This window comes from Varroa jacobsoni, unplaced genomic scaffold (assembly GCF_002532875.2).
Source record: "Varroa jacobsoni isolate VJ856 unplaced genomic scaffold, vjacob_1.0 scaffold_851, whole genome shotgun sequence".
Taxonomy (NCBI): domain Eukaryota; kingdom Metazoa; phylum Arthropoda; class Arachnida; order Mesostigmata; family Varroidae; genus Varroa; species Varroa jacobsoni.
The window spans coordinates 107,548-130,605 of NW_019213753.1; the positions used below are offsets into that span (position 1 = coordinate 107,548).

The window sequence follows — 23,058 nt, forward strand, 5'->3', positions numbered from 1 at the left end:
AGCCAAAAATTGTCATTGATTTTGTATACAATCTGAAATTTGCTTCTATGATACCCCAAAACTATTTAAAAATTAGCGATTTTACAAGAAATAGCTAACTTTATTCCGCACATGCCGTTTACAACCTGTTCTGGGCATCTGTTCAAGCATATCGTCACATTGGGTCTATAATATTTTCAACCAATGTCAAACATTACGTTCCACTGGCCACTTGACTGCGATAATGCTAATTACGTACAATAGTAAAATCATCTCTATTCACTGTATACCAATTCTTAAAAGCTGAAGTGGCAATAGTTGTGTCATGGCAAAATATGATCGAGTGCTAAAAGTACGCCGCTATAGGATAGCATCCCATATGGTAAGTTTGTCTGTCTTTGGCATTTTGGCCGTAGCCTTGATCGTTTGCCGGGCTTTATCATACGCCGTAAGCATCGAATTCCTTGATCCCGAAAAGCATTGGCCTTGCCCATCACTGTTGCCCTACTTGAAAATCTATGCAACCAGTTGGTCTCAAGGAACGTATTAGCTGCATCGGGGAATTAGCTAAAAATACAATGGTGAAACAACAGCGGCCGCCACAGCAGCAGCAGAAGGCAGAACCGAATTTTTGTATGGGCTTCTACCGTACGAAGTTCCCATCAGAGTTTTAGCTATCCTCAAGGCCTTCCGTTAAAGCGGCTTTCCTTTGCTACTTCTGCGGCCTGGTTTGCTGACAGGGCACACTAATATAAGTTCATATGGCGCAAACACGACGGGCAATATACGAGTTGTGCATAATACCATAAGGGGGAACGGACGCATCAGCCACGTGCACAGTTACTAACATTTCGATAATAATGAAATTTAGAACAACGACAGCTATAACTAGGGCAATGTATTTATGTTCATCATCATTTCGCACGACGTCAGTGGTCGAAAATCACGAGCTGAAGTATTGAAAAGGAAAACTTTACCCCCGCTTATCAACATTACGATACTTATATTACCATACAGTGTTTGACGTTAATCGCATGGTCAATAATCACTTTTTTTTTTTTTTTTTTTTACTGATTTTACACAATTTACTGAATATCTGACACCGGCGGCTCCAAGCTGCGTTGAGCTACAATACCATCTCGCACTGAAACAGCTCAGCAGTCCCTATCTTCATCCAATATTTTTGAACGTCTATTGTCAACAGTCGAATATGCATAGGAAAGTGAAGAAATCCTTCGTTTTTTTGCGTTTGCCTGTTCATCTTGATTGCCATGACAACTTAACAAAATTGTCATAAGAATATTTTACATATATATATATATATATATATATACATGTACTATAAACATGGTACCATTATCATCGACGGCTACGAAACGGTCTCTGGGCCTGCCGTGTCAAACCGGATCCATTCCATACAATACTGTTGTCTGTGCGTGCAGGCTCATTGAATCACACAGGAACAACAGAGCAAGCGAAAAGGATCATTGAGTACAAATCAGAATAGTTAATGCATCTCTGCTACATACTTTCTTTTCTATGGCGACATTGGCGGATGATGACGCTAAAGGCAAATATGTGTGACTCATTGTACGCAATACGCTAGCAATATGGCGCACCAGTGTCGTCGACTTGCCAGGAGAGTCCTGTTCGCTTACACTGCAATTTTTCAACGACGACGATGGATGGGAACATGTTTCCTAGCTAGATTTGTTCCAAATCGCCTTCACTGACTGGAGCATTTGGCTGAATAACAAAAAGCTTGCGGGCACGTTAAGCGCGAAATACGTATACGTAACAGATGTCTCATTGTGTCCGTCGTGGTTGTCAAACCACTTCACTTTCTTCAAGGAACAGACGAAAAGGCGTTATTGAATGCCGTCTGCGATTGGCAATACATTTCATGTATAAGAAACGCCCTCGAACGGAAGAACGACATACGAGCGTACGCTCCATATAGCGATACATACAAGGTGAGATAGTACGCATTTGGAAACAATGGTAGTAGTAGTATTATACTTCGCAAATTATTTTTGCAAGTTATTATTATGGGATCCTTAGACGGAGCGTGTTGGCGAGTCGTACTCACGATTGCAGTCGTTGATGGACTGCTCATACAAGCGAACGGTATGTTTACTTCCTCATCGGTTCTTTTGTTTAACTCCCTGATCGTGTCGTTGCTGATGCTGTTGTAAAATAGATATGGCTAGATATGGACGGAGAGTGTCCGACACAGAATAATCGCCGCTGGCTGTGTTTCTTCCGCCAGCGATGTCTGTACCAAGAAAGACGGGTTTACATTTACCTGACAAGCAAACTCGTATAGTACTACATCTAGAACCGTCGCATTATCATACGTATTGTCTAGCTATCATTGACTTACAAAAAATCGCCGTATGTCGTGTTGCTGCCTAATTAAGCTGGTTGATAGCATAGTATAAGGTCCACTAATTTAGGACCTCTTAAAGGACACAACGAATGTTGAGGTATGCGTATGTAAGCTGCCGCAACAGATATTCGTTACGTTTTTTCTAAACAAATAAAAAGTTATGAATATCAATGCGTACGCAAGAAGCCTTCTTACGAAGAGGTAAAATCACTACCAGACGAGAGAAGCAGCCGAAGACCGGCTTCTGCTGCCTGCAGTGATGTTTTGTATTGTACTATTTAGCTTCTTAAAAGGGCTATTATTAAGGTTTCTTGCAACGATACCCTATTATTAACGAAATTATTAAACATTTTCAGTTGGCCCCATGCTCATGGCGTGTCTTCGTGTTCAATTTAAACGCTAACTTTCTTGTAATAGATATTTCTCAGCTTGTTTTGAAGTGTTCGTTTTCTTACACTGTCGTTTTAGTTGCTATAAATTCATTCATATGAGGCTAATTTTTCTTTGTAATTTAGCATATTTTTCTAAAATCTCAGTAATTTGCCGTTGAATAAAAAAATGCCATTCAAAAAGCGTTAAGTAAACGATGCTCCTAGTTCAATTTCGTGTGTTATTACTATAAACATTCTACGTGTTACCAACTGAGTTAAACCATTTTGTTCCAGGGCTTAATGTAAGAAAGAGACCATGTTTGCCGTTCCGTTAGACACCGGTGCAGAGGCATGTTCGCCTTTAAACATGGCCAGAGACAATTAAAACAATGAAAAAAAGCCTGCTACGACATAACTCTGATCAATGGTGTTCTCTTATTGGCCTGCCTGTTTTCAGCACTCTACGAGACAATATGGCCTGTCTCCTGTGGCAAGCAGCGAATTGTCAAACCCATCAGGAACAACAACGCTCCGGAGAACACATCCTCGCCGCGAAAAATTTCCTTGATAGGTTCTGTGACTTTGATGGAGGTTGGTCTCGGATATCACGAGAAATTCAGTTTCCCACCTAAAATTGAATAGATTCTTATAAGAAAGAATGTGTCATTTCTTTCTTCTGTATATAATCTACATTTTTATGTGCCAAGAACGTACTTATGTACCTCTCTATATGAACACAAAATATCACCCCTAATCACCCAGGCTTGTAAGGTTGACGATGGTCACTACTTCCGAAAGACTCAGTTGCCTCGCTCAGTTTCAATCGGTTATTTCAACAAGCTGGAATACAGCATAGCCACTTATTCGTCATCCTTCTTACTCTATGGAACACGACCTAGAACATGGCGTTTTTTTAGTGTTGGTAATTCGGGACGATTTCTAAGGGGGTCTAGTAAATGCTAGCGCGGCCACATGGAAAATGTGTATTTTGTCTTAGCAAATTTTAACAAAACGCTTCCTTAGCATACTACTATTGGACAGTCTGTCGGTTATACTATAATCCTTCAAATATTATGTTTATTAGCGAAGTTCACTCAGCAGGTGCAACTGGGTTCGAGAAATGGCCAATGTCAGGTAGCGTTGATTAATATCCATTTTCTATTCGATAAGTCGAGATAGATAGGTATTCTTTTAAGACCCGTTTACGGCGATCTTTTTTGTTCGTTATGGCATTTCTAGCTATCGTCTTTGTACTAACAAGCTGTCGTAATCTTGTTTTCTATAGATATTGTATTAAGGATTTTGATCCCTATTTGGACTTCAGTCGGGGTAAATTGTGCTAGACTTACCAGCGGTTTCTCTAACAGACTCCTAAAACGGAATGGCAATCATATAAGCAGCTGTTAACTCTAAGTAGAATTCCTCAGTCTTCCTTAATACCTTATGATCTTAAAAAATGTATGTTTTCGTGTTCCTTATCGGACAATTGGCTTCCTCTATTCTTTTACGTGCTGCTTGCATGTAGTAATCTTTGCTAACGCCGCCATTCGAACCGCCGTAGTTTCATGCTTATTGGTTCATGATTACCGTCATTCTTTCGCCGAAAATAGACAGACGTAGGTAAACTAACTCATTGAGGCTTCTTGTCACCGACCGTAGTGGCCTAATGGAATCGAAAGTACTAAAAAGCCTCAATTAAAATCCTAACTATTGAAGTATCGAATATTAACGAGTTTTCCTCCGATAGTAGGTTTCGACAATGCTTAACACAGTTTTAGGGACAGTTACATTACTTTTGCTTATAGATCCGTCTTTTTATATCAACATCTTAGACCATTTCGTCAATTCTATCGGTTTTCACCACCTTATGCAGGTGGCTCATTCGTAATAAGCTAAATATATACGCGGTCTGCTTGATTTTGGTTTTCGGAGTTTCGACTAGTGGAAGCAAAATGCACGTGCTCACTAGCTATACTCTACATATCGTATCTGTAGTACGAACTGTTAAAATAAAATATATTACATACAAATTTCACAGCTAGTTTTGCGCAGATGCGTATTCCAACGTTTTCTGTCTAAATCGCGCCCATTTGTTAACAATATAAGTTTTTGCTATCTCAAAAAACGTCATTACGCCGCGTTGTTATACGTGATACATTGTATCTAAAAAGGTATTATGATTTTTTCCCTGTTATTATTATATTTTAAATGCATTTGCTCTCTTTAGCCACAGAGCGCATAGTAAGTAACTAACCAACGAAAAATGCTCTGGTACGATGATCTGAAGTCGACGACTGTCTCGTTCTCGTTAAGCCTTTTTTTCCTCTCCATTGTGTTGTTGCATTTTGTGTCGGCTAGGTGGAATAAATTGGACCAATCTGTTACCTGTCTACGAGCAGCAATTAAATGGACAAATGTTTTCACATATGCGGATTTCTCAAGCAGAAAGAACACCACTTCCTTGCCCACGACATGAAATCCACGTATATCCCTCCTGTGTCCATAGTGCGATTACGTAGTGTTGTTGCGCAACGGGAGCTAGGCCTGTGCCATTCGTGCAATTTAGCCTGATCAGTGCCAACTGTATTTACAATGTCTGCTCCTTGCAGGCCTTCATATACGCCTTTCCTGATTGCATTTTCAGGGATTACAAGGGTACCTTTCCGTTTCGAAGCTGGCTTTGCAAGTCCAAAATATTAGTGTGCTGTTTAGAGATTGTGCTTGTTACTAAGGGAGAGGAGGTGCGGCAAGGGGACACAAAGACACGACTCGATAAACGTATACATATAACTATAGTCAAGATTTCGCCCGTTCAACGCATGATCGTACCTGTACATGTGGCTGCATATTGTAGAATCGATAGGACTGACTCGAGACTAGCCGTGTCCCAAATTTCGAAGGTATTCCACGGCTTCTTGCATCCGCCCTGGTTGGTTTCTCTTCGCCGCCGTAGCGTTAACCCGTACATTTAATTTTCATGCACGAGCGTTACCTGAACTATGTTTTACTGTAGCATGTAGCATGTTGCTGCGCAACTAGTGCAAACAAAGATAGTATGCTTTATGACAGCACACGATCTACAATATTGTGCCCTTCTAAGCATTCGTGCTATTCTAGAAAGCTTGCAAGAAACGAACGAATATTTACAGTGTAAGATGTACATATTTGACATAACGAAAGTACCACAATTCGATCAACTGCTATAGCTTCCCTCGAATTACGGAAAGAGATTGTTAACACAAAAGCCTGACATAAATAGCCCTAGCAAGCTACAACCAATTTGACGTCCACATGCCTATAACCCGGCCAAGCGCCTGCCTAAGCACTGTGGGTAATTTTAGGCCTGCACAAGGCTTGGCCAAGCAACCGAACTCGACATCTTTTTCGAACGACTCGACCTGATTCCGTGACGATGAGGATAATTCAGAGTGTTCTGAGCTATTCACACTCTGAATTGCTGTCCGAATAAATAAAACCTTTGTCGGCCAACTGACCATCTTCTCCTGACGTCACTTTTGCGGGCGCTCAACAACAGGACGATGCTGACCTACTTTATGTGGTAGAGTCAAACGTGCCTACGCAGTTCACAGCTGTACGTTAATAACGATGTGTTTATGTTATTAATTAGACGCTGTTTGCGAACGGACGTAAATAACTCGCGTTCTATAATATTGTGAGTTATCACTATCGCCATAACGCTTGTCATCATCCGTACAGATCATATCATATGTGCGTACGCATCCTAGTGCAATTCCAAGATCAGTCGTATTTGTCTGTGGGCGGCCATTTGCTGTTACAGGTCATAGCGAATCAAGGTTAGAATTTCGTGTGAGCATAATTGTTGTCAGTATTTGACTTGGCTCAGCAAATTCCGTCCCCGTCACCGAGAACACAGGCGTATCCATGAAGCAATTCGTTCAACAGGATAGCTTCGAAGACCTGAATTTGCCAGTGTTTGTTCTGATTATGTCTCTGTATAGCTTGAAAAAAATCGCACTTTATCAAAGCACTTCTCGCGTCAAAATGCAAACAAGCGGATCGTCTTTGCAGTGATTCCATCATTGTACAAGATCGCAATATTGACTATATACATTTTAGTAAATAAGAATAGTTTTCGCTAAATAAACCGTTCGTGCATTTCATTCATTGAAACAATTATCTTCAATGAACGTGCCCTAAGGCTAATACTAAACAGAACTCTACACAGAGTTAGAAGGTGTAAACAGATGTGTTTCTTTTCATATGAAGCAGAATAAGCGGAGGTCATAACGTTTAGCATAAAATTAGAATTTAAAAAAAAACAAATAAGCCAAAGGGTATTTGCACTTTGTTTGGGTAGTTTGATGGATTCAATATGCGTGTTTCGTGTACGATTGGGCAGAGCTTATACTGTGAATAGTCATGTACGTATTGGTTTAATGAAGTACCAAAAGGATAAATCCTGTAAATAGTATCCTGTCGACAAACAAGCCATAGCCGTCAGTAAGGGGTATCATTGGATATTTACCTTGTTTTTAAATAGGCTGGAGAAACAATCGTTGTTATCAATATGACGAGATTTCACGATGCGAAAATATCTTCAATCAACGCAGAAGCATGGACGCCTGCAAGTGAGTAATTACGGAAGCGGAAACATTTCGATCAATTCATTTACTAACAATCTATTATTATATATATATATATAAATCTACGGTATTAGAACCTCAATAGAATTAGCTTCTAGTTCTGTTGAGGTTCTAGTCACATACGCCGTTCAACAACCTATAATCCGGTCCTAGATGTACTAGATTACTATGCGACTAGCGTACATAGTAGGTCCGATGCACGGTATGGCATATTGCCTTAAATGATCATTCTGTAATATATTCCGTCCATTGATATGAAGCCATTTTCCAAATGGTTTTACTTAACGATTACTGACGCTATTAAGATACAGTTTGTGGTATATGGCTTCCTGTGCGTATAGCTACGATTTTCAACAATCGAATTATTTTTAGGCGTTTAATTCAAAGAGTCTATGTATATACACATATATATATATATATATATATATATATAAACCTGTCAAGCTGAATAACTTCAACCCATTCTATCACTTGCTCTGCGACGCTTTCTGCTCATAACACTTGAGCAGCGCCTATAACCGATTCAAGGACTGCGTAAAGGAGGTCCTTCAGCGACGATGTTCTCGTAATGACGAACAATCATTTCCGTCATTCCTTGTGGAGCGTGCCAGCGAGCTTGCGTGGACCTGTGCCAGCGTGTCCGGTTCAAATTCCTACGATAGCGCTGGGTCTCGATACATAAATGAACACTACGGATCGAATCACGACCCAAACAACCCTAATCTTCGCTACAATAACGATAACCTTTACAACCAAGACCGCTATCATCAGGACCGATACGGCATTGACCGTTACAATAGGCCAGGTTACCTGCCCAGCCAACATTCGCAGGATGGTGAGTACTTCGTCTGCTCGAAAGAACGCGTTCAAGAGTCGACGGTACACTAACTCACCTAATGTAAATATAATAGGCACCAAGTGTTAAATGGCTTTTGCACGCCCAGCCTGCTTGCTTACTGAAAGGGACATGAATGAGGTGTATAAGTGCGACCTCTCGCAAGTTCAGTTTCGTTTTTAGTCTTGCGTTTAATAAAGATGGCAACGTTTGCCTAAAACTCTTTTGATATGGTACTGTGCTAGCTGTAATGTCTTTCGACCTGAAGCCCTAGTTCGGGATTAGTGGCGAGGCAACGTTCTGGGCATTTATTTTTCACTTTCCCGGCCTTCGTATCTTTTCACCTGAAACGATGACCCATTTAGTTTGATAGCGGGAAAAGACGTGAGTTCTTCGACACTTACTACACATACAAATTACGTTTGTACCGTTTTATGAACTCTGCGATGCGTTCGAAGCCTTACTTGCAGTTGAAGTCTTACACGGAGGTTGACAGTAGAAGTGGGCTTAATCGCACATTGCCCTCCTGGGCCTGCGGTCTTCCAAGGGATATAACGCTAATACCTTAACGAGGAACTTATATGTAAATGTCACGCTGTGGCCACGAGCGAGAGTGGTTAACCGCGCGGCATAATAGAATGGCGATAAGTCTTGTTGCCGTCGATGAAGTTCAAGATGAAGTGTTGCGAGAGTCTTTGAGTGAAATGCATCTTCGAAGTGGTGTATTTGGCCAGTACTTGTTTCGGGCGGGGGCTAACGAAGACTGTAATCTGTCCTAAATCTCCACAGATGAACTTATCCTTCACCGAGCACCCGATAATTCTCCCAATCTGGGCCCCCACCGACCTAACTACCCCACCTCGTCTTGGCCAAACTACCCTCATGACAGTAATTCGAACAACCGAGATAATTACAATACAAATAATCCTAATAACCCTTACAACAATCTTAACGAGCCACACAACCGATACAACAGTGATGTAGACCCGTACAACAGATCTAATGGAACAGGCAGCAGCCCCTACGATAACCGTTATGGCTCGGGGCGTTATAGTAGCACAAATGGTTTCTATAACAGTCATCATGAGAACGATCATTACAACATCAAAGGTCAAACGACAAACGATCCGTATCGTCGGCGCAACACGAATCCCTTCAGTCAGTATAATTCAACGTACGGCCCTTATAATTCATATGGTAACAATCAAAGTTATTTGAATCCCTCCTCATACAACAATAGTTACACGAGCTCGAATTATAACAATGGCCTATATAATGGACGTAGTAGCTATTCGAACGATTTGCACAGTCCCAACTATCCTAACGTGCGAAACGATACGTACTCGCCGCCGCGCTACGGTGGAGGGGTAAGGGGAGGCTACGGGGGTCCAGGGTCATCGCAACAGGACAGCATCAACAACAACAACAACAATAATGTGGGCCTGACGAACAACAACGATGGAACGCCGTTTCCGCCAGGGCCGCACAGGATTACGACAACGTCAACCACTGATAGCCCCCATCGGTCCCCATTCACCGGTAGCTAGCTAATAAATAATGCGAGATAATGAAAAAGAAACGTAAACAGGACATCATGAACTTGAAAATTGACATACGTTTAAAGAAAGCTGGCAATATTCTTTTTTCTCTTGGCAATCGTGCATTGTGAAGACAGTGAATGACAGTGATAGCAACAAGCTTCATTTAAAAAGTTAAACGTCCAAGGAAATATAATGTATAGTTCTGTAGATAGTAGTGATTTAAGTAGAGCGAATACAAAGATAACCTGTCTGGAGTGATGCAAACGGGATTTTTGTTGTTTAGTTGTACTCATTATTAAGATTAGCTATTCATGCGACAACTCAAAGTAAGCTGAAGTTCTTGTTACCCTCTGGGTATTAGACTGGGGAGTATAATCTCTGTCGTTATGTACTTAAAAATTTAACACGGGCAAGTATTATGTCAATTGTTAAGTTCACTAGACATTAACTGTGATCCTAGTTAGGCGTAACCTTATATGCACGTTGGAGCAGACCGTATTGAAACAACAGTGTGGTAAAATAGCGAACATGTCTGTTTTTGCTTATCTGCTCTACTAGATCTATTACCTTGAGGCTAAACTTCTCCACTGTCAACCAGCCGCTTTTAGTTTTCGACTGAATTTTTACATATTCGACGTTAGCCTAAAAATCTTCCATACCGAATGTGTGGCCCAGCAAAACAGAATTCTTCGGTAAAGTTGCAACAGTCCAAGAAATCCTGCCAGATTAGGCAATTGAATAAGTCCTTAAGGCGAGCGTGTGTGTTCGGCCAATTGTGCCCTTAAGCTATTATATGTTTCCACTGTATTGCATAGCTACTATTTCTCTTCGATTTATTTAGTATTTCAGAATGGTGTAACTAAATGAGTGCGGGTTAAAGTGTGCTATCCGCTCTTTTTCTATTAATTGTATATATACGATTTTTCGCATTTGGTTATATAGTGAGGTTGTAATTAGAAAGGGAGAATGAAGATGTCTGCATGAGTTGTTAATTTGCTAGTATTTGTTTGCGCATGTGGAACCGTGCTTCTGGAAGTACTTAAATACCACAATAACAAGTTACTATAATTAATTATACTCGGCAAATGAATTGTGTTAGCCTGGGTTTGCCCCACAAAAATCAGAACTGGGTTGGAGACGATTATTGTTTTACATTCAACTGGAGTTTGTCTGATTTGCTTTCTAGTTACAGTGGAACCTATTAAAAATCTCGTCCTGTGGCTTGAACTTCACTGATAAATAGAACATCCTTTTACTAACTTCTTATTTCATTGTTTTCGTTGTTGTCGTTCTCCTATCCCGTGGTAGACTCGTACTGTTTGTACAAGGCCACAGACCAGATCCGTGATTGCGAGAGCAATCACCAACGGCGTCAGTATAACGCTCGAAGGTACCATGCCGATGAACGCATCAAAGAAAGCTGCTGGTGAGTATGTGTATTGCATCAGCTTTGACGACTTACGAACCTCACCTTCAGACATTTTGCGTCTACCAAAGCATATGTGGATTTCATACATAGAAATATTTAAGCAGAACTTACTTTAGGAGAGCTGAACCTAGTACCTGACACGAGGCACTATCTAGGGAAACAGAAAACCTTAGAAACTTCTGGTCACGTGTACGTTACCTTACTACTAAAATTGTTATTAAAGACCATAATATTACATAGATTGTATAACATAGAGTCATGTCAGGAGATTGGAAAATGTTGTATAGAAAGCAGGAATGCCTTAGCGGGAGAATCTAATTTAGATTATACATTTTCATTTTCTTAAAAAATACTCTTTGCTTTTTACTTTCCAAAAAAGCGCCTATTCAAATTTCAATAAAGAACATTAAAAGCTGAGTGGCAAAGTTTATTCTCGTATCAAGATATTCTTTATGCATATAGATCTTTTTTACGTCGTTCATAAGTTCAATTTTATTAGTACGTTTTTGCAACGCTGACTACCTCATATAACTAAATCCACCAAAAGAAAGCGTTCCTATATTAATTTCATGCTTTCAAAGTACCGTACAGTCGAATTGAGCCCAGTGGTCTACTAAAATGCCTTCTGGTTTGTTGGACAACACTTCGGGCCATCTCTGAGATTACCGCTTGGGTTGCATCCGCGGGATTAGTTTGTGGGCTGCAGTCGACACGAACCCACGAGAACGTAGCAAGCATCCCTAGCGACCAACAATAACGACAGGGCCAGACCCAGCAACCACACTCGCCCGTTCGATTTTAACTTGGGTACTGTAGTGCTAAAGCGAAGCTGCGCCGACCGACCCGCTCGTTAAGAACAAGGAGGACAACGAAGATAGCTACATCATTACGCTGTCACGCAGCTTCTCTCGTACGTGCGTTGTGTACGCTAGATGGTCCTAACCCTTGCCGCCTCTAGACGGCTACGATGTTTCGTTTAGCCTATTTAGTGGCAGCCTTATATTTTTAGTGCGTTCTTTGTTTAACGACGGTGTTGCCTGCAATTGTAGCAGCAGCAGCAGCACTACCTTCAGCTGCTGCTAAAGCGGTAATGCCCAGCTGTACAGGACACACTACTAGGAGAGAGCTATAGATGGAAGGCAGGCTGGCTCTATGATATTGGCCTAAAGCGGCCTGGCCTGTGGTCACTGCTTCCTCCTTCGTGAATCAGAGATGAGATAGGCGGTTAAGGGAGTGGCGGCAGCGAAGACGCAGTGCGGAAAAGGACAAGGTGTGGACGTATGCTGTGTTGTTTGGGATGTGTTCGGAAAGAGTGATATAGCAGACACACTATGCCGTCTAAGTGGTGTTAACCTAACCTCAGTTGGCCGCAATTGGCGGTCCTGTGACCAGCTGTATGGTACATAGGCGAGCTAGCCATCTACCCTATAGTAAACCTATTAGAGGCTCCAAAAATGTCCTATCGCTAATAATTTTAACGCAAGAGCGTTCGTAGAGAAAAATCCACCGAGCAGACAGAAGCAGCTGGAGCGACTCCACTTACACAATGTCCCTTACATACCGAGCGTACGGTGTGAGCCGAATATTGTAACAAGTTACTATTAGAGTAGAAATATCTGAGGTAGATACGTTGATCGTGGAGGTAGTGGTAAATCTCGCTAGATGGCGTATGAGTATTTACACTATACGACAGATTCGTAAATTAGCGAAATACTAGTAATTTAAAAATGTCTATATAGTTAATTCGATGCCCCGGTGCTCATACGATGTCGGGTTTGATATATTTCTGAAAATCTAACATCTCGTCACGTGTTATGTGGTTGCAGCGCGACGTTCGACTTTAAGAGCTGCCTGCGTAATGCTCTTAACAACCATTGTCGCGAGTACGGCTACAGTACAATTGAAAGCATAATTCAACAAAAGGTACGGGACTCCGATAATGATTGTCGACAATTTGACGCGTACCGCTGCACTAGCGGCGCGGCTCTCATGGGCATATGTTCAATTGTTGCTATATTGCTCAACTTGGTAGTTGTCGCTATTCGCTCTTTGTAGGCGAACACACCTAGTTGTCAAGAAGCTAACTATCATTCCTGTTGCCACTAGAAACGGGAATCACTTGGCAATCACATCGATCAATGCCTGTTACTTGGGTGGCTGCTGTAATATCGTCTAGAAAAACCTCGAACTCGACTAAGGGCGAATACGCTATATTAATTTGAAAAATAGAAATGCCCTCTAAGGCGCAATATGGCCATGCTGGAAACATTAATGCAACCACGCTTGAAACAGAGAACGTCTTACACAATTTCCGCCACATTCGTATACCTATTAAATATATGGACGTCACACGGTCATCGTTGCCGACTTTCGGTCCTAGTACTTCTTACAGGTTGTTGTTGACTGCTCTATTCTGTAATCTGACCATTTTGGATAACCGAAGGGCATTAATGGCAGCGACGACAAAAGGTTAATAACAGCGAATGCAGACGAGCACGATGCATGCGGCAGTATTGCGATATATATATATACATGGCTGATAACGATAGGTCATTCCGGTACCCCTGCTCATCGTCAGTGTCGCCATTAAACCAAGGCCAAGCACAGCTATCACGTTATCAATACAGTAGCCGACGCGGAACAACAACCACAACTCACGGAAAAAGCGAGCAGGAAAAAACGAAAAGTCGATGCGCCAACGGAAAAGAAGAAAAGAGGTGACGAAGTGACCAGTGGACAAGTGTCGGCGAATGAGGAGTGTGGCTGGGACCAAATGGGACATAATGGTACCAAGCAGGCTGGCCAGGGTAGCAGAACGACTGATAATGGTAACTGGCTAACGTGAAAACGAATATCGAGAGGCGATAGCTGAAGGCCGAATTGCAGTGCAACAGGGGCAACCGATAAGTTGCAAGCGAACACAGGGAGCCCGGATCTGAGTCGAAAGTCGGGCGGGGGGACAGAGAGTCCGCAGAGTTGACATTATTGTGACGAAGATGACGACTTTCGGTTGTACATACAACAAGGTCTATAAACAACACAAGAAATACAGATGCCCGATTTTCGCCAAGAGAGATTGCTCCACCAAAAGGGTATATGTACGTGTTATCCTGTCACACACATCTACTATTATTGATATTATTAATAATAATACTAATAATAAAAAATGAAGCATGAACAACACAAACGAGTAATAATAATAAGAAGACTTTTGTACATTAGTATCTACCATAGTAAGTAAAAGTAAGTCTGCTTAAGACGGTCTATAATACAGCCTTCACGTGGGGATTAGCAATAAGAGTAGCAAGTGAAAAGTTACTCCCTTGAAGGTGTCGTATCATTTACAACGGCTTAACGAACGTAATCCAATGCATGCTGCAGTAACGGCGGTTCGAGTCATCGTGGCCCCTGCATCAGTAGTCATTTTCGCAGCAGCTCAATTGTTCATTGAACGAAGACGAATATATCGCAATCAATCACTACGTTCGAACTGAAAGCCCAGATCTGCTTTGTGGTGAGCCACACCAGACGCCCTAGCGAAGCTGCCTATCAAACAGTAGCTGTTCAAAGAGGCAGACAAAGAGCGCGCGCTCTCGCTCGAAAAGGAGAGATAACAGGTGCAATATGCGAACCGTAGCAGCAGTGCAAGATGGTTCGTATGGTGGAAAGCAGAGCGATGTTGAAGTAGAGCGTTCTACATGCATGTATATAATACAGTATAGCATTGGCGCGAGGAAAAAAGCTCTGTGCATAGAAGCGATAATGAACTTGAAACATGCAGCTGTTTCTTCTTTGCTTCGGGACTAAAAAGGAAAAATTTAACACTCGGCTAATGACAAGAACTGATGCTGAGTGTTTAGCCACTACCGCAATGCATGCTCCTAAAGGCAACGGTATCACCGCGGGCCACTTTCACATGGATTACTGACTACCCGCATGTGATCTAAGCGAGTCTTGGCCTGACTGCCCTCACCAACCATTCGTCCGCCTCCGCCGTTCCCGTCCTTTCCGGGCTTTACAAGCAAGAATTATGAAAAAAGGAACAAAAAAAACTAGGGTAATGAACTTATATAATATATATATCTAAAGCATAGCGTAACAACAACGGTGGCGAGATAGGAAAACGCTGTTCCAGTATAGTACTATTATATATATCGTCAGATTCGTAATATATGTAGGTAAAGCCATCACGCAGCTCGTCGTAATGGTGTCGTCACATCGTTGACCACGTCCCCAGGAGATAGTGGGGCAACTTTGCCACTCGTATCGTTGCTACTGTCGCTGTTATTATTACATTAGGCAAAATCGGAATCGTAAGCTAGGCATCGGGATCTGAAGAACTGGTAGTTTTCGCGAATGAGCTTAAGCTCGTAGGGCATAGGTAGGCGGGCGCTGCCTGTGACTCCCGAGTTGTGTGAACTAGCGGAGCGAAAAATTGCCCCGCCATTTCTCTTGGACCCCAAAGGCTCCAGTGCTTCATCCAGCACCCATTCAATAGTCACTTGCCACCCTACAGTCTGCCGTATTTCATTCCTCTGGAAAGCTAACGTCCACGTTCAACACGTCGTGTTCTCACAATATCGCCTTCGTCATAGCGTCCTCGTGTCCTTCTGCTCAAATTATGTCCGCTGTATGCCCTGGGAGTCATACTGGTAGCACGCACAAAAAAGTAGAAAGTCAGGTCCGACGGGCCGACTGTCATACGGCGAAATCAAGGGGTAGCTTCGCAGGCAAAGCGTCGGTAGCAGGCTATAAAAGCTGCTAAATAGAAGTCAAGACGGACATTCGAGGAAACAAAAATTACAGATGGCTAATAAAAACAAAAAAGAAAAGACAGAAACAAAGAAAATCAACAAACGAAGGAATGCGCGCATGTAAGGAAAATCAATTGGCACGAAATTAGACAGCACCTATAAAAACCTTCAATAGTAGTATTTATATATAAGACAGGAAAAAAATATGTCGAATAATATAATGCTAGTAGGAGCACAATCAAAAAAAATGTTAGTGGTACTATTTTAACGGTAGGCAGCAGCTGTAGGCTAAACATAAAGCAGATTCCGATGGAGTCCTAACAACGGAACGGAAGGCGGTGACCTGTAAAAGCACTCGAACGGTAAAAGTGAAAAAAAAGCAAGTTACGCTATAAACTTTTTTTATTAATGAAAATGATGATGGTGATTATGATGGGGTTGTGTATGCATTCGCTGAATTCATTTACTATCCTTACATTGTTGTTTGTTTTATTCGATTATTGTTGTTATTGTTGAGTCGAGCGGCTCAGTAATAATTCTGCGCTAGACTATTGTTGTATGGCAGAATGTGTCGACACCGTGTCTGTGGTTTATAAAAGAACGATAAGTGTCTAAATTCGTGTCTGTGTGCTTAGGCAGACGTCGTTGCAGCGCGAACGCGTGCATGCATGAACGTGCATGCATAGGTGTGGAGTATAATGTAATACTGACCATAGATGACAGTAAAAGATTTAATTAGGCTGCAAGACAAAGCGACTCATCAGATGTATTTCTACGGATGATCCGATACACGAACATACAGAGACAAGACGACACAAGGATACGAACAAACAAACAAACAAACCGTTATACGGTGAACGAAGGTAATAAGGTGAACGCAAAACAACAAAAAATCTCGTCTGTATCAATAAAGTTTACTATGAAACCAAATTCAAACGTTTTTTTTTTTATAGATTTGCTTGGATACATCTATATATATGTATGCTTCTCGAATTAGAAACCAATGCACGTATTTATATGGTAAATTAAGACATCTTATATAAAAGTAAGATTGTTGTTAGTATCTTAGATTTAGAAGTTTGCGCGATTCTCAGTCAAACATGTTACGTCAAACATTTTTCTAGCGCTCCATACTTCAAAAGTTTCCATAGCTGTTAACAAAAAAAAATATAATCTACGATTCTTGTTTAAATTTTGATACGGATCATCAGCGCAAAAAAACGTAGCGCTTCCGAAAACAGCAAGAATCAAGCATTCTATATGGAAGCTGCTGAGTTTGTTTTTGGAACATCCAGTAGCCATTTCAGTATTGCAATGTACACGAGTGAGACAGCTGTCGGCATCTTTCTTAATTAGAGATTACACAACATACAAAGGTTTCGTTCATGGAACTTATGCTGTTGAAATAAAGGAGCTTGTAGTATGCTATGGCGCGAAAAATATAGGGCTTCATGTAGGTCCGATAGTAGAAACCAGGTTAGCGCCGTGCAGGATACGAGAGCTAAAGTTGGACAACCTGAAATTGGAATTGTCCTTGCAAAAAATGCGCCAGCAGTTAGTAACAGTCATAAAATGTCTATTTTGTTTAGAAAAAAGCTTCAAACCCATTATGGCCTAGTTAGGAACGTTTATGGTGTAACCAGTATGTAAGGTTTCGAAATTAGCCATCGCTGAAAGTGTTCGAGCTGAAAGTAGGGCATACGGTAAAATCAGCTTTTTTGGCTAGTCGGGATTTACACTGCAAGCCATTGCATGTCACCGTATGGCATGCGACGAGTCTGAGAATCTTCTTTGCGCAGAAGCGGAAGGTAAACGACAAGAATTTTTAAACGCTTGTACCTGCAAAAATCGCTTTTCTTTGAGGCTTAATTGAGGCTTACTTATTATTGAATCTAAAATATTATTATTATTATTAAAGTCTTCTGCAAGCTGAAAAACATAATGTGATTTTTTAAATAACCGTTGCATGCATTTTGACACAAAGCGAAGAAAGTATAGCTTTTTAGATAGCTACATTAAATAAAATAGTTTGTAAGATTGCATCTAACTAACCATCTAAAACAAATGTCTAGCTGTTATGTTTTAGTGAAATACGTAATTGTAAAGCTTGAATCTAGAGATTGCGTTACCTAATGAACTGCAGCCAAACGAGAGAGGAGCCATCCAGTTTCAACAACTGCTTTGCAGGTACTTGGGACTGAGAAAGCTACGCTATGCTTCCTGTCTGATCGAGGCGCTAAAGAAATCCTCTTTTTAATTATCAGAATTAAACCAAATGTTTCATGCGTGAACATCAAATAGGTACATCATATATACATGTATGTGCCTACTTATTCAAGCTATCTGGAAGTCCCGATCAGTGGAATAAACTATAAGTTCTGGTACGTATTCATAGAATTCAAACACATGATTTTTTGTATTACTCAAGAAAATACGTTTCCTGCAGTTCAGGCAAGAAAGCAAGCAGCAAGCTATTTCTCCTGGATCGAGCCAAAGTTGCATGCGGAACCGAGACCTAAAAAGGGAAAAGTGTCGACACGAAATGCTCCTTCGGATAAGAAGCAGTGGGTCCGATCTATGGGACGGAACGGGCCAAGCTTCAGGGACTTACTTGAGCTCGCACCTCGCGTCGTGGACTCCTTTCGGGAAACAAGGAACAATAAGAAGGAGAGCGCCAACACAATCTCAGACAGAACATTGGGCCGAATGCGAAAACCCGCGGGAATCCTAAAAATCTCGCTAGGAGCTGCTAAAGGACAACAGGAACAACTCAACATTGACTCAACGAACAGGAGAAAAAAAGGCGAAATGCGGGTAGCTAAAATGCCATAGTCAAAGTGAACTGAAAGGATTTTTTATTTTTTCAGCAAATAGTTACTGGAAAAAAAACGAGTAAAAGTGAATATATGTGATAATGGCGCCGTATATAGAGATTTAAGAAAGCATCCCAAAGGGACCCAGCACACATAATTTGTTTAGCGTTTATTGACGGTATAATTTCTCTTCTGCCGCATGCGGAGTTGAACCACATTACGATGCACTATGGTGTACCATGTGGGCCTTCTCAAGGATTTTGTTTTACAATATATTTCCATAGTTTTCTTTCATTTCTAGATTTTCACTTTAGTTAAAATTGAAAAAGGCTCTAACCTTGAGTAAAATGTCTCTTTGGGGAATACTTGAATAACATGAACTCAATTGCCATAGCGTCTATCAGATTTGCAGGCAAATATGTAATAGTGTTCTGTCCATGCTGCTTTTGCGGTAGTCACGTTCGATAGAATAAAGAACTTTGACTTTTAAGGCCGTAAAGCATCATCCTAAACATCTTTCTTTGACACACGATACATTCTGGTAACATCACAGAATATTTTATTGCATGAATCAAGTGAAAACGGTCGAGTGATAAGCGATTTAAAGCGAGGGTAAACATCGCACCTGTTCCTGTAGTATGCAGAAAGCTAGCTTTAAAAACCTTTTATCGAGTAGAAAAACACTTCACTTGCATACAGTGGCGCCAACGCTTTCATATACATAAACCGAATACCTAGACTAAATATATTTATTCACGTACAGCCAAACGCTTATTTGTCCAAAAATTTCTATTTCAAAAGATTAGTGGAACTCGTGTCAATGATAAAGGAAAGGGGGTATCTTAGTCGTCAATTATATAAGCAATATTTATTAAATATGTGTTTTATTCAATATAATTGATAATATTGTACAAGACTAACCCGTCGCCGAAGAACCAATATGCAGCTTCAGAGCTGAGATAAGTTTGAATAGATTGGTAAGCTCCTCCTAGCCAACTAATGTAAATGCACCATAAGAAGATGATGGCAGTAATTGTATTTGTAGTCACTCCATAGTTCCGTCAACAGCGTGAGCCTGCCAGTCTAGTTTTCCGGTAACTTGCAAACAAACTGTAGTGAATACCTGAAGGAATAGTGATCATAGTTTTTTTTCATCACTAAAAAACATCAAAAAAATTTACCATTACCATACTCGATATTAGAGTACCGTCTACACTCCCATGGCCTAATATAGCTGCAACATCATGTCAAGCATAAACCTATTAATATTTTTTTTAGCCTATCGCGATTTGACTATCGAACGTTTGCGTGAAGCCTTGCATCAGAACATGCAAACCACATACGGTAACGGCACAATTTCGAAATTTTCGTGTTTTTGAAAAGGCTTAGTTGTGCAATGGAGAATGAATCGGATCGGATGTGCGTTACACTCATTGGTTGAAAACAATTATCGCAAACTGCGAACACAATCGAGAAATATAACAACAGACCATAATTCGTTGCATGGACTATTTAGGTAGCATTACTTTTTACAGATGTCCATTTTATCGTTAAGTGCATACAAGTTTAATACGAATTATAGTTGTCGTTTATTTAATTTAAGGAAATAATAATTCCTCTCTAGGAAACTCTAGATAGATACTAAGAAAGAACATCTGACCTTCGTATATTTTTAATGAATTTATTGTTAAAATCAAGTTATACCAAAGTCATGATATTTTTTTCAAAATCATTTTTACTGATCTGACAAGTAATTCGACTACCAGCTTTTGTTAGTCACTACGGTAATTTGTGTTCATCGTATTAGAAACAATGTGAATCTGATGAAGTTAATCGTCAATGCGCGATATGTGAACTTCAGCCAAGAAGTCCTGCCATCATTCTTAAAATTTGACTATGATGAGAATATATATATAAAATGCGGTGATTTTTAAGTCTTCCATTAATTCAATATACCACTCTAGTGGCAGCGATACTTGATATGATTAAATACGCTTACGGTGCGCGATTGATTTTTATTCAAGGAGAGTTCAAATCGAATTCTTAGAGTAAAGCATATGAACGTCGTGAATCTGTTCAGGTCCTAGCCGTTACCTACAGGTAATATAGTAAAAGAGCTAAATAATTCTCGACAAAGACAAAGTAACTTATCTTCAAGTTCACCGTATCGTAATACGTGCTGACGGTGTGTAGAACGGTAGGAAGGATGAATAAGATTAAGCTCTGCCATCAGTGCTACAGTTATTGAGAAGTATTAAAAATCAACGTTGCTTCGCTACCAAAACTCCTTTTTATGTTCTCAGGCTCTTGATGCTGTTTGGACACGAGCGGAGAAAAGAAAATTGTCTTTCAATACTCTGAAATGACGTCATACACTTTGCTGTCCTACTCCTATATAACACATACATAATAAGGTTATAGATGATTAACCTTATTATGTATGTGTTATATATACGCACCCTGTAAAAGAAAAGTGAATATTCATCATTCAAACAAAATTCGCTCTTGTAATACGAAAGGTACTACTCTGTTGAGGTTTAGGTGCGATTTTTTTGTTCTGGAAAACACTGTTACGTATTGTTGGAGAGTGACCCACTGTATACTAGTTCTGCCAGTGCGTGTGGTTTTGTTATATGATGTGTCTATGGGTGCAACTAGCAGACGGGAAAAAGTGCTAGCTTTTTTCGTGCGGAGGAATACCGAGCACACGAGAAACAACCATCCTAGGACTCTCGCCGACCTAGTGGAATTCGTGCGTCCGGCGATTGCGCGCGCATTCATTAAGTCTTCTGTCCCGACCTAACTGGAGCAGGAGAGACGGGCAACTATGGACTTCACTAAGAGATAGACCCATCTAACTGATACGCGGGGTGATTCCTATATGAGCTGGACAATGGATATACCAAGCTCTGCTAGCTTAAATGACGATGGCGCTTTGCTGTAGGCTTCCAAGTCCCGCGTTTCCTGCCCACCTACCTGCCCCATTTTGCTTGATGAGGAAGGATTTGGCCATAAATAATGATACGATGCACGAATTCACTAGGCTACGGTGACGACAACAAGAGCGATGATGACTGACCCGATGCGCGTTGGGAATACCGAAAATGGTATTCCCAACGCTCACCTAGCGTGGCGGCAGAGAAAATGTGCGAGGAAAAGCTGGCTTACGAACAATTTAAAACCTTTCGGCTAACTTCATCCTCTACTGCTTGGTTCACGCCTCTGGTCTATCCAGCCATTTCATCAACTCTATGGGGTCACTTGGAAGCGGCACAGCATGTCTACCTTCATAGATTGTCAGAGCCTGGAAACGGATCGCTCTCTGGGATAAGAGTAGTCACACATGGACTTAAACAACAGCCCGTTTCGCTCTCACCCAGCACGGGAATAATCAAGGTAGTCTCAGGCCACTAAATATACCCATATCCCTTTTGGGTCATCTACGCTTAAGTACCTCATAACGTTTCAACTAAAATGTAACGTCAGATTCGCCATAGGTGAATTATATATGAAATAACTCGTTTGTGTAGTGCCAGAGACATTAAAATGATTTCGATATTTTTACGCAGTTCCCTTCGAGCCAACTTTCAATTTAAGGTTGCAGGAATATACAGCACCTAAGAACATGTTTAAACGGCTGGATCAGATGTGCTCTGGAATTTGCTTTAACCAACAGGTTTCAGTGTCCTTTCCAGAGTTTCCATATGGCACGCAGTGCACGCCTTATGACGGGCTCAATAATGCAATGGACTCCTAGGCTTTTCAACAAACATTTTAGCCACATGCCAAAACTGTACTAAAAGCTTTTTCAAACAAGTAATCTTTTCTTAAACCTATCCAAAAATGGCGAGTAAATATCGCATAAGAATTATTAACAACATTTAAAGTAGAACCGGTCCGTATAGTGCCTTTAAATAAGGACAAATACACTATATAGATGAATAGTACAACCATAATGGAAGTAAGTTAATTTAAATTATAGAAATATATTTAAAAATAAAATCACATTTAGATTCAATTATTCGAAATGACTCTACTACTTCCCAACACGTATCACTTTTAGAATTTTAGCATACCATGAATATGAAGTATTCACTTGAAACGCTATCGTGAACATGAAAACGTCTGTACAACAACACGTATACGAGGACCCCTTGAAGCGCGCAGTGAAACAGGTAGGTAGTACAAATAAGGTAAATAATTTACTCAATTTTTGTAAGTAAACTGAATTTATTAACCACGTCGCTGAACTGTCTGCATCCGAGTGGTAGTTCAGCAGTTGTGCAGCACAATGAATTGTATATTGAGATGTTTTATGGCCC

General features: G+C 40.8%; 1 protein-coding gene across 1 annotated transcript in view; it reads left to right on the forward strand.

Moving 5' to 3' along the window:
* LOC111264365 (uncharacterized) overlaps positions 1–19,241 on the forward strand; it is a 55,966-nt gene extending 36,725 nt beyond the window's left edge. Inside the window, exons 3-9 of the mRNA XM_022840206.2 lie at positions 3,197–3,330; positions 7,262–7,349; positions 7,874–8,199; positions 8,989–9,738; positions 11,049–11,166; positions 12,996–13,092; positions 18,370–19,241. Of these exons, the coding sequence (XP_022695941.1) occupies positions 3,197–3,330; positions 7,262–7,349; positions 7,874–8,199; positions 8,989–9,738; positions 11,049–11,166; positions 12,996–13,092; positions 18,370–18,654 (1,798 nt within the window). The 3' untranslated portion in view covers positions 18,655–19,241. The remainder of the gene's footprint in view (positions 1–3,196; positions 3,331–7,261; positions 7,350–7,873; positions 8,200–8,988; positions 9,739–11,048; positions 11,167–12,995; positions 13,093–18,369) is intronic.
* The last annotated feature ends 3,817 nt before the right edge of the window (positions 19,242–23,058 follow it).